Source organism: Alternaria infectoria (assembly GCF_024043175.1).
Source record: "Alternaria infectoria strain BMP 0036 chromosome Unknown scaffold_1, whole genome shotgun sequence".
In the NCBI taxonomy this organism is placed as follows: Eukaryota; Fungi; Ascomycota; class Dothideomycetes; order Pleosporales; family Pleosporaceae; genus Alternaria; species Alternaria infectoria.
Genome location: NW_026250690.1, coordinates 3,791,148 through 3,803,434, shown reverse-complemented (window position 1 = coordinate 3,803,434; position 12,287 = coordinate 3,791,148). Strand labels below are relative to the sequence as shown.

Sequence of the window (12,287 nt, the reverse complement as noted above, 5' to 3'; positions counted from 1 at the left end):
CGGCGAGACGTCCATTGTATTTAGCAAAGCTTCGTGACCGTCTTTTCAACGAATCAAGCTTGCACGCATCGAATTCCCAGACTTAAATTGTACTTGCGACCATTTCAGGTAATCTTCCACAAACCTTATTGTCAAGTCTAGGAGCATCTGCACCTGGCAAGGAGGTTATAAGACGTTGGCAAAGCTTATATCCGTTAAGCTTGAGTACTATACCAAATACCGCAATCATGGCTACTACCGACAAGACAACGCCCATAGCCATCATCGGCATGAACATGAAGTTCCCAGGCGACGCCGTATCCGCCTCCTCCTTTTGGGAACTGATAATGAGTGCTCGAAATGTGTCCAAAGAGATACCCGCCGACCGCTTCAACATAGATGGCATGCAATCATTCTCCCCACGGAAGCAAAAATGACCCAAGCTGACTTGAACCAACAGCATTCTACCATCCCGACCCAAACCGTCTGGACAGCCTACGCATCCGCCACGCCCATTTCATGGAAGAAGACCCCCGCAGTTTTGACGCTCCCTTCTTCAACATGTCCTACGCTGAAGCCTCAGTCCTCGATCCGCAACAACGCGGCCTCCTCGAAGGCGCCTACCGCACATTCGAAAACGCCGGAATACCGATGGAAACACTCTCTCGCTCTTCCACATCTGTCTACTGCGCCTCCTTCTCCCGCGACGGCGAGACAATAACAGGTCGAGACTTTAGTGCGCAGTCCCGGTATCATGCCACTGCGAACGGGTCGTCAATGCTGAGTAACCGCATTAGTCATTTCTTCGATCTCGCAGGGCCGAGTTTGACGGTCGATACGGCGTGTTCATCAGGGTTGTACGCGCTGCATCTTGGTGCGCAAAGTATTCTTGCGGGAGAGAGCAAGATGTCGCTTGTCTGCGGCGCAAACACATTCATCACACCCGAGAGCCAGGCGCTTGCACTCAGTAACGGCGGGTTTCTGAGCGTGGATGGAAAGAGCTATAGTTTTGATGCCAAGGCGAATGGCTACGCGAGGGGCGAGGGGTTCGGCTTCGTCTTGCTGAAGCCGCTGGATGCGGCACTGAGGGATGGCGACGTTGTCAGGGCGGTCATTAGGGCGGCGGGTGCGAATCAGGATGGGAGGACGCCGAGTATTACACAGCCGAGCCAGCAGGCACAGCTGGATTTGCTGCGGGATACGTATCGTGTTGCAGGGCTCAATGTTGCTGATACCGACTACGTTGAAGCTCATGGGACTGGCACGCCGGTTGGTGATCCTATTGAGGCGGCAGCTGTAGGGCAGGCTTTCCGCGATGGTCGTAAGGCGGACAGACCGCTTTACATGGGATCTGTGAAAGCGAACATCGGTCATTTGGAGGGCGCTTCGGGTATGGCCGGTGTCATCAAAGCCGTTCTCGCGCTGGAGAATGCGGTGATTCCGCCAATTGCCATGTTCGAGAAGCCGAATCCTGCTATCGATGTAACTGGCCTGCAGCTCGCATTCCCAAGAGAAGCAGTCCCATGGCCAGCAACAGAAATTCGCAGGGCTTCCGTCTCCTCCTTCGGTTATGGAGGTAGCAACGCCCATGTCATCCTCGACGACGCATACAACTACCTGCGCACCCACGGCCTTCAAGGTTTGCACCAATCTGTCGGAGAGTCCATACATACCAACGGCCACAAAAATGGACACAGGAACGGTAATGGCGACGGCGTTCTCCCGTTCACAACTCCAAACGCCATCATCCCCTTCTCAGCTGCAGACAGCGACGGCACGAAGCGCCAAGCAGAAGCCCTCCAGACGTTTCTCTCTTCAAACGAAGCCCCCACCACCGCGAACTTCCTCTCAAATCTAACACATACCCTATCCTCTCACCGGTCTTTTCTCCAATTCCGGTCTTACGCCGTCATCTCATCCCCTACCGACGATCTCACCACTATCGTCTCGCCCAGCATCTTCAGCAGTACTTCCTCGGCCCCTGACTTGTCCTTCGTGTTCACAGGGCAAGGCGCACAGTATGCCCGTATGGCGGCCGGTCTCCTGCATTATCCCGTCTTTCGTCAGAGTCTCCAGGTCTGCGACGCGTATCTTGCTACTCTCGGTAGCACCTGGTCTGTGCTAGAGGAGCTCGAGAAGAACGAGGACACGAGTCAGGTGTCCAAGCCAGCGCTGTCACAACCTCTCTGTACAGCTATTCAAGTGGCGCTCATCGATCTACTTCGCACATGGGGTATCATCCCCCGTGCTGTGGTTGGACATTCGTCGGGTGAAATTGCAGCTGCGTACTGTGCAGGTGGACTGGATCGCGAGAGTGCGTGGCGAGTGGCCTACTTCCGCGGTGTTGTCGCCGATAAGCTGGCGTCTGACCCAGCGAGACAGTCGACAACGATGATGTCTGTAGGTTTGGGCAAGGAGGCTGTTCAGACGTATTTGAAGGCCGAACCAACGGTGACTGTGGCATGCGAGAACAGTCCTGTCAACGTCACGTTGTCGGGTCCCACGGTGGCTACCTCGCGCTTATTCGACACGCTGGATGCTGATGAGGTCTTCGCGCGAAGACTACCCGTGAAGATCGGGTATCATTCCGAGGCGTTGCGCGATGGCGCGGTGGACTATGAGAGTTTGCTGGCTGGGATACGCGCACCGACGAGGGAGGGCAAAGAGCCGAGCACTGTCGCCTTCTTCTCATCCACCGAAGGCAACTTCATCACTCCGGAGGGTCTTGCGAGTCCGAGCTATTGGGTGAAGAACCTGCTCTCACCAGTACTCTTTACCGATGCGGTAACAGCGCTGGTCAGCGAGAAAAAGCAAGCCCCCAAATTCTTCGTCGAGATAGGCCCTCAAGCCGCTCTCCGACGGCCCGTCAAGGACATACTCAAGCACCTAGGCGAAGGTGAGGATAAGTGGTCGTATGCAGCTGTGCTCAACCCTCGCCAACCGGACATTCGCTCTCTCCTCGAGACCATCGGCGCCCTGTGGAGCGCTGGCCTCCCCATCGACCTCAACTTGCCCAACCAAGCCACTCTCAAGCCTACAGCCAAGCCAAAGCGACTAACAGATCTTCCCGCTTACCCCTTCTCCCGGGCCAAGCTCTACTGGGACGAACCCCGTCTCAGCGGCCTCTACTCCCAGCGCCCCTTCCGGCGACATGCTCTCCTGGGTCTACGTGAAAACGACTTCAACGCTGCCCAACCCACCTGGCATCACAAGATCCGCCTCGCCGAAGCCCCTTGGATCGTCGACCACGCTCTCGAGGGCTCGCCGCTCTATCCCGGCACGGGTATGCTCGTAATGGCCATCGAAGCTGCGCGTCAGCTGCTCCCGCCTAGCGCAGCCATCAGCGGGTATAGACTTGAGAACATTCGCTTCATGCGCTCTATACCTGTGAACGAGACGGAGAAGGGCACCGAGGCAAAGATATACCTCCAACCGCGCCGGCACACTGCTAAAGACGCTGCGCAAGGCGTGTTTGACTGGCGTGTCTTCACTCTCGGTGGGAATGAGTGGATTGAGTGTGCATTCGGCAGCATTCGCGTCGAGCTTGAGGAGAGTGAACTTTCGCCCGAGACAACCGCACGCAGGACTAGATGGGCAAAAGCTGTGGGCGATGAGCACGCGAGCGCGACGAAGCAATGCACGTTGAGTGTGCAGAGCGCGCAGTTGTACGAGAACCTGAGTAAGAAATCTGGGTTAGTAACATCCATGTACGAACTGTATGTGAGACAGATACTGACTTCGTACACTCATCTTTAGGTTCGACTATGGTCCGTATTTCCAGGGCTTGCGGGATATCAAGTACTCGCGCAATGGGTGTGCGACTGGCACTCTTGCACTGCGAGATTATGCGAAGAGTATGCCGTATGCCACCGAAGACCCGTGTGTAATTCACCCCACAACGTTTGACTCGGTATTCCACGTGGGCTTTGTCTCGCTGAGTATGGGTGGGTGGGAGCCAATTCCAACGCTCATGTTCAGTAACCTCAAGGATCTGTGGGTGTCGCACAAGCTGTTCGCGCTCCCTGGCAATCCGCTGCTTCATGTGGCGACGAAGGAAGTGGCTCGCACATTCAGAGAATTTGAGTGGGACGCTAGCACGTTGCTTGCTGAAACAGGCGAGCCTGTCATCGTCGCAAAGGGTGAGCGTGGCACTGTCATTGCCGGTGCAGGTAGCAGTACGCGTGACGATGATGGTGCAAGTCGTTTCTCGTACGGCATTGATTTCAAGCCCGACCTCTCGCTGCTAAGCAAAGCCGAGACAGAGACATACTTGAAGGCGCTCTTCGCGCGCGACCCGCAGTTCTCCCCCGACCCCAAGGACGCTGAGGCTGTCGACCGCGCGGACGCCATTGCGTTGTTTTTCATCGAGCAAGCGCTGGACAAGATCGAGAACGGCGAGCCGGTGACGTTTGACAACCACTTAACTAAGTACGTGGACTTCCTGCGCAAGGTCCGTGCAAATAGGGAGAAGTACACATTGGCATCGCGGGGACTGGAGCACTTGAGTATCGAGGATGTCTTGCGTGAGGCGGACGACGAGCCGACACAGAAGCTTGTGAAGAAGGCTGGTGAACATCTCTATGGGATATTGACAGGAACGGACAATGCGTTGCAGATTATCTTCGAAGGCAATCTTGCTAATGGTAAGTTCAATAACACATACTGTGGAGATGGAAACAAAAAGACTGACATGGGGACAGATTTCTACCACTGCGACTTCTACTCGCGCCACTACCGCAAGGCTGGCGCGTATATGAACATCCTCGCACACGCGAATCCTCAGCTCAGGATCTGCGAGGTCGGCTCCGGGACTGGCAGTGCCACATCCAAGGTGCTACCTTTTTTGGTTGACGACGAGGGCCTTCAGGCTGATCAGTTGGTTCGCTTCAGCGAGTACGCCTACACAGACATCTCAGTCGGCTTCTTCGAGAAGGCTCGCGAGAAGTTCGCATTCGCAGAGAAGCATATGCGCTTCGCTAAACTCGACCTAGAGATCGATCCTTCCCTCCAAGGCTTCGAGCTCGGCAGCTACGACGTGATCATGGCCTGCAACGTAATCCACACCACGTCGGATCTCATGAAGTGTCTCCGCGATCTCTACGCTCTCTTGCGCCCTGGCGGAAAACTCATCATGATGGAGACCACAGTCGACAACATCCGCGACGGCATCATCTTCGGCTTGCTTCCAGGGTGGTGGATGCGCGAGGGCCACTGGTGGGAAGGCGAAGATGTTGACGCCGTACCCGGAGAAGACGAGGCGTTGGGACCGATTTTGACCGAAGAAGGATGGGATGCTGCGCTGAAGACCGCGGGCTTCTCAGGTGTCGACATGGTGTTTAGAGACAACGAGTACAAACCTCGGCACCGTGTCTCAACACTCATCGCAACGAGGCCAGAGGAGGCTGAAGTTCAAGCTGCGCTTGAAAGGTGGGTCATTATCGCGGATGCTGCGCAGGCTACTTCTGCCGATACGCTGATGGCGAAGCTCACTACTTTGCCGTGGATCGGCAAGACTGAGACACACACTCTCGAAGGCCTCATTGCCGCTGAATTGGATTTGAGCAGCACCAAAGTAATCAGCTTGCTCGAGCTCGACACTTCCATCCTCGGCACCATCGCAGAACCCGAGTTCGAAGCCCTCAAAAAGATCAGCTTGGACGCTAAGACAGTCCTCTGGCTCACACGCGGCGGCAGTCCTGGTGCTAGCAACCCGGCCGCTGAGATGGCAGTCGGCTTCTCGAGAAGTATCTGCTCTGAGCGGGGTGATCAGGCCTTTGTCACCCTGAGTCTGGAGACCAATGACCCAGCTGAGGGAGCGAGCCATGTGGTCCGTCTCTTGGAGCACTTTCACAAGATAGGAGACAAGAGCGCAGACGCCGATTCCGAGTTCGCAGTGCACAACGGCCTCATCCACATTCCGCGAATCGTCCCACAGAAGAGCGTTAATCAGACCCTTGCCGCGCGCGCAAAGCTTCCCGATAAAGTCGCTTTCACGCTTGGCCAAGCATCACCCAAACCGCGCATAAACTTGACCATCCAACAGCCTGGCCTGCTTGACACTCTGTACTACACCGAGACCGTCACTTCCAACACAGAACTGCAACCTGGTGAAGTTGAAATCGAAGTAGCAGCCGCCTCCCTCAACTTCCGCGATGTGATGATCTCCCTGGGCCAAGTCCCAGGTGACGGTCTCGGCCTCGAAGGCTCTGGTATCGTCATCCGCGCCGGGCCAGACTGCACGTTGCAGCCCGGCGACCGCGTTATGTACTTCATCTTCTCGACCGGTGGCTGCTGTGGAACCTATGTACGCTGCGACGAGGCATCGACGCGCAAGATCCCGCGCGAAGACATCTCGTTCTTGGATGCAGCTGCTATTCCTGCCGTATGGGCTACCGTTGTGTATGCGTTCGATCATGTAGGCCGGCTGCGCAAAGGCGAGAGTGTATTGATCCATGCCGGAGCTGGTGCGGTGGGACAGGCTGCTATACAGCTCGCGCAGCTGCGTGGGGCGGAGGTATTCGTTACGGTAGGGAGCGACTGGAAGCGCCAGCTGGTGAGAGAGCTTTACGGCCTCGCGGACGACCACATCTTCCACAGCAGAGAGGCTAGCTTCGTCGACGATGTGTTCCATGCCACGGCCAACCGCGGTGTTGACGTCGTCCTGAACTCTCTCGGCGGCGAACTTCTACAACACTCATGGCGCTGCACAGCGCCCTTTGGTCGCTTCATTGACATTGGCAAAGCAGATATCCTCGCCAACAACACGCTTGAGATGGGCCACTTCCTGCGCAATGTCACATTTGCGGCCGTGGACGTCGCGGGTATGTACGCCGAGAACAAGACCCTGATGCAACTCGTGCTCGACGACGTCTTTAGTCTGTTTGCGGCGAATCCTGAGCTCCACAATCCCAAGCCGCTGCATGCGTTCGCGCCGAGTAAGATTGAGGAAGCGATGCGCGCGTTGCAGGGCGGTAAGATTGCAGGGAAGGCCGTCATCGATTTCGAAAAGTCGGGAGATGTGGTCGTGTATCAGCCCGCGGAGAAGCCGGCGTACACATTTGAGGAGCAAGCTACATATGTCATTAGCGGTGGTTTGGGTGGTTTGGGGCGCGAGATCATGCGCTGGATGGCGTCCCGCGGCGCACGGCATTTCCTCGTCACCTCGTCGCGAGGCGTAGCTGGGCGCGCCGATGTGATCGCCTTCATTCAAGAGATGGAAGCCCAAGGCGTCGTAGTCCATGCGCCGGCGTCGGATATCTCGAACCGCGCGGTCCTCAAGAGCACCCTCGAGGAGGCTAGCAAAACGTTGCCGCCGATCAAGGGCTGCATCCAGGCAGCGATGGTGTTGTCGGACAACATGCTCTCCAACATGACCGTCTCGCAGTTCCACCGCGCATTGGCGCCCAAGTATCAAGGCTCGTGGAACCTTCACGAACTCCTGCCCAAGGATATGGACTTTATGGTCTTCCTCTCCTCTATGAGCGGCATCATCGGCAACCCCGCGCAAGCCAACTATGCAGCCGGCAACACTTTCGAGGACGCGCTCGCGCGGCACCGTGCCGCCAGTGGGCTGAAGGGCGTTTCGTTCGATCTCGGCTTGGTCTTAGAGGCTGGGTGGGCGAGCGACAATTTTGAGGACGTGACGAAGAGTCTGCGCGCTGGGTTGGGTGGGCTGACGCAGAAGCAGCTAATGGCGATTCTGGATGTCTTGTGTGATCCTGGATACGATTGTGCCGGCGGCGCGGCGCAGGTGGTGAACATCCATGATAAGCCTTCGAAGCTGTATCGGATGTTCCAGGACGGCGTTTTGCACTGGGTGGGTAAGCCGCTGTTCAAGAATCTCCTTCGTCTGGGTCAGGTCGAGTTGGTCAACGGCACCGGGGCTGGCGGCGAAGGCGAGGCGGCAACCGTCGACTATCTCGCTCTCATCAAGGCGGCCGCTGGTACGAAGGAGGCTGCGCAGATTGTAACGTCGGCGTTACTTGGGAAGCTGAGCAAATCGCTGTCCATACCAGCGGAGAATCTTGACGTAGGCAAGCCAGCCTATGTGCTTGGTGTTGACTCGCTCATTGCGGTTGAGTTGCGGTACTGGTTCCTCAAGCAATTCGGCGTTGAGGTTCCTGTGTTCGTCATTTTGAAGAAACAGCCGGCCGTTGAGTTGTGCCAGCATGTAGCGGATCAGGTCATTGCAGCTAAATGAGGTTTGGAAGTCGCGACGCGACGCGACGAGGTTAGTTGGCGTCGCTAGCTGCGCGGGGCAGCCGCTCACGACCCCAACGCAGCGAGGCCCACCACCTTCGATAGAACATCACCATATTTGTGAAGACAACACAAGTTCATTTTGGAATAAAACAAATTGCACATGATTCCAAGGAAGCCATCACACTGATTCGTTAGCGGAGCTTTCAGTTCCAAGCGAAGCCGATCCGATCGACCAGTAAGGTTACGTACTGATTCATAGCGGGCATCCATGGCAAACCTCGCGCCGACGACAGCAAGGTCTCCGGGCCCTCCACGACGCGCAACGCAAGAAGATACATTGCTATTATCGACGCTTTCTGCGACCTTCCTAATCGGGTAATTTATTTGAGGTTTGTAGGCTGTTGTAGGTTTGTTGATTCTACACCTGAGAAATCTTGAACCCGCCCGGCAATTGACTCTGGTAGACGCCTGTCGGATCGTACTTTTTCGCGACCTTCTTCATGAACGCCACCTTGTCAGCACCGTAAGCCGAAAGCGGATCCTGGTCCTTATCGGCATAGTTGAGGTACAGGTATTCCACCGCTGTGCCTTTCTCCATGGCAAACTTCTGAATGCCGTCGGTCAGCATCTTGCCCTGAGTAATGAACAGGTCATCATCCTTCGCCTCGGACCAAAGTAGGTATGACTGATACATAATGAAATTTTCAGTGTAGCGTTCCAACCCAAGCACGTTGCCGCCTCTGGCTGTACTGTTCGCCGTGTAGCTTGTGGCAAAGACCTGGTGCAAGCACGAGATGCGCCATTGTCCAGAGGCCTTGGCTCGAAGCTCCGTCAGCATGATGTCGTATAGACGCGCTGTCTCCTGAAGAGTCTCATAATCAATCTTGTATGAGAGGGTACGGAATTGAACTCTAGTTGCTTGTATTAGCGACAATCTCACATTGAAGTCAGTGGGAAAACGTACCGTTTAGTCGTGTCACTACCAAACTCGGCAGCAATGGCGCTCATTGGCTGGATCTTGGTAGAATCGCTGAGGGTGTTGTTGACGGCGAGAAACTCGCTGTAGGCATCCGGGCGAGCTACGGGTTTGGTGTAATCGAACGCAGCTCGTACAACGTTCACGGGACTCGCTGTTGAGTATCCTTGGAAGAGGATCAGAGCAGCGTTCGGATCTCTGTTCGGGTCGAGACCAAAATCGACAAGCGACTTGAAATGCTGCCTGACGGTGGATGCAGGCCACGAGACGATACCTCCCCAGAGATCTTCATTCTCAAATGTCTCCATGTCATAACGCGTTACGATGCCAAAGTTGCAATTACCCCCTTTGAGAGCAGTGAAGAGATCAGCATTAGACGTCTTGTTGGCATTTACGATGCGACCATCGGCAAGGACGACCTGAAAATTGATCACGTTGTCACAAGACAATCCAACGCGAGGTGCGTAGTGAGATATCCCACCACCTAGTAGGTAGCCACCAACGCCGACGGTACTGCCTCGGCCTCCGGCTACCATACGTCCTAGTGGCTCAAGAGCTGCGTAGACAGAGCCCCATCTCGCCGCTGGTAAGATGCTTGCTACCTCGGAATCAGCATTGTAAGTGGTTCCATTCATGTTCAGCAGATCGATTGTGACGCCATCGTCGACGTTGTTGGCGCCAGGAATCGGGGTATGGCCACCAGATCGTACGGCAAATTTGCAAGTTTTCTGCGTGCTGGCAGTCGTAAGAGCCTTGACAATTGTAGCCACTTCCTCGGCGTTTTCGGGCTGCACGATACAGTTGGGCGACAGTCTGCTCTTTCCATCGAAGTAAGAGGCAATGCTAGCGTCGTACGCATTCTGACCAGGGTAGGTTACGCGCTTGGCTACAGGACTCTGAGTCAGAGCTGTGCACTGGAGAAAGTCAGCACAGCATCATAAGGTAACATAAAGCTTACACAGTGGGATTCGTTTTGGGCGCGCGTTGCGCTGAGCAGGGCCAAGCTCAGACAGAACATGATGCAAGAACAGTCGGTGAATGAACCTTAACGAGGAGGACGAAACAACTCAAAAATGTGTGAGTGTTCGGGTCATCAGCCTTTTGATACTGATCTCATAGGTGGACTAGATACCCGCCGAAGATGTGAAAGCTCATTGACCGAGTCTGCAAGGTCGCGGATGGCTGCAGCCGAAAATGATCTCTACGCTTTTGGACCATTGCGGCAGATGCCTCCGTGCCGACGGCATTGACTCGACTACATCAAATCTGGAGTCTGCCGTGGGTTTTATGGAGAGTCTGGGCATAGTGATCATGGAGGGAATGGGGAAGGAGGAGCACCCATCGGAGAGACTTACTGACCAAGCCGGTGCTAGTCCTAGTTGGGTAACGCGCGGCCATTTCTAGGTGTCCGCGGAAGCATGGCTGCGGGCGGCATCCCCATGGAAGAATAGCACCGTCGCGGCTCTGCCGTCTATCAAGCGACACAACTCTCGATCCAATGAGATCGAGTACCGACACGGCTGAGTCGATGATTGACCCGCAACTCGTTCGCCTGCATCCTTCGCGCATGTTCCCCTTTCCTGGCCTGGTCTCGCAGGATTTCCCTAGCAGCGTGGCAGCAATGCCACAGAAGTTCGGCTGTGCGACACATCGGGACCTCTAATTCAAGCCACCGTATATCGCCTTGTAGTAACTGAAAGGCAATTCGATACGAGTAAAGTCTACCTAGGTAGGTACTCGATGGAGATGACCTTGAGACAGGCGCACCAAGATGTGATGGACGATACTGGGAGTCAACGCGTTGCCTGCAAGCTGAGTCGGAAGGATTGCGCTATCGATAAAGTTAGATCGAGATTCATCATTGCCATTACAGGGGACAGTATGGACAGGACGCATTGCATTATACTTTCAGCCTCGCTCACAATAGCGGCACATGAAATCTCCGGATCAATCAACCTGCTTCGCTTAGGTGGATTACCATTTGGCTGGATCTGCCAAATCAGCTTGTTTCGAATCCTGCGAGACAGTGAGACTCAAATCGAAGTAATGCCCCCGTCTTGCTGTTTAATGCACCCCAATTGAGGGCTGCCTCCACAGCAAGCAATCTCGCAGGAAGATGGCGGATCTCACCCAGCCAATCATACCCGCACCAGACGACTATGTGGTAGATCTCGAGAACCCACAACGACGAGGTGAAGCTATTATCCTCTGGATTGGAATCGTGGGAACGACCATTTCCACGTTTCTGTTGGCTGTTCGAGCGTACACCAAAGTTGTGTTAGTTAAGGAACTGTCGTCTGACGACTGTAAGTCTTCCCCGTAAACGTAATGCATCCTTGCTAACAGCTGCGTCAGATTGCCTGCTCCTTGCCTGGGTACGTGGTTGCAATTATTCTGTCGAGGTAAGCTCACGGCTGACATGAGCTGGTCGTCGATTGGCAGGTCTTTGCCATACCTGTACAGTCACTCATCATCTGTAAGTCCTGCCCATTGCTTCTTTGTTCTATGGAACGGGATTGATAACAGCATCGCAGACCGGGCGCCCGCAGGTCTGATCGGTGTACATGCGTGGGAACTTACCGGTCACCAACTGAATACTATCGCGAGAGTCGGTCCACCGTCGGCAAGGTCGGCAGCATCATTTGCTGACCCTCAGGACTATAGATAACTCTGACAACCACTGTGCTGTACTCGCCAGCTCTCGCCTTCGCAAAGTTGTCCTTTCTCTGTCTCTATCTCAACTTGAGCCCTGCACGCGGCTTCCGCGCTGGAGTCTACTTTACCATATTCGTTGTCGTCGGATCCTGTGTCGGCATCGTCATCTCTTTACTCGCAGCATGCGAACCGTTTGCAAAGAACATCGACGTGACTGTCACAGAAGGGCAATGCTTGAACAAAGCGGCGTTGTACATCGCTACTGGGGTACTGAACATCATCACAGATATCATGGTCATCATCATACCTATACCCATGGTTTTGCGACTGCACATGTCGAAGGAGCGGAAGATCATGGTGATAGGGATTTTCGGTGTTGGCTCGATGTAAGCTTCCAGCTCCAGGTACGCGAGTATGACTGACTCATATGCTAGTACATGCGTGACGAGTGCGGTGCGCGTCGCATTACTTCCTC

At 54.9% G+C, this 12,287-nt stretch overlaps 3 protein-coding genes across 3 annotated transcripts; 2 read left to right on the top strand and 1 right to left on the bottom strand.

Moving 5' to 3' along the window:
• Nucleotides 1-227: 227 nt before the first annotated feature.
• J4E92_001266 (Type I Iterative PKS) lies at nt 228-8,179 on the top strand (the record flags this gene model as incomplete). Its single annotated transcript, XM_051492679.1, has 4 exons — nt 228-381; nt 440-3,671; nt 3,736-4,622; nt 4,680-8,179. 4 exons carry the CDS (start codon nt 228-230, stop codon nt 8,177-8,179), a joined length of 7,773 nt encoding a protein of 2,590 aa, XP_051358191.1.
• Nucleotides 8,180-8,599: 420 nt separating this feature from the next.
• Nucleotides 8,600-10,175, bottom strand: J4E92_001265 (uncharacterized protein; the record flags this gene model as incomplete). Its single annotated transcript, XM_051492678.1, has 3 exons — nt 8,600-9,092; nt 9,146-10,071; nt 10,116-10,175. 3 exons carry the CDS (start codon nt 10,173-10,175, stop codon nt 8,600-8,602), a joined length of 1,479 nt encoding a protein of 492 aa, XP_051358190.1.
• Nucleotides 10,176-11,273: 1,098 nt separating this feature from the next.
• J4E92_001264 (uncharacterized protein) lies at nt 11,274-12,202 on the top strand (the record flags this gene model as incomplete). The annotated part of the gene is made up of 2 exons (XM_051492677.1): nt 11,274-11,463; nt 11,994-12,202. The coding sequence occupies 2 exons, from the start codon at nt 11,274-11,276 to the stop codon at nt 12,200-12,202; spliced, it is 399 nt and encodes a 132-aa protein (XP_051358189.1).
• Nucleotides 12,203-12,287: the final 85 nt, after the last annotated feature.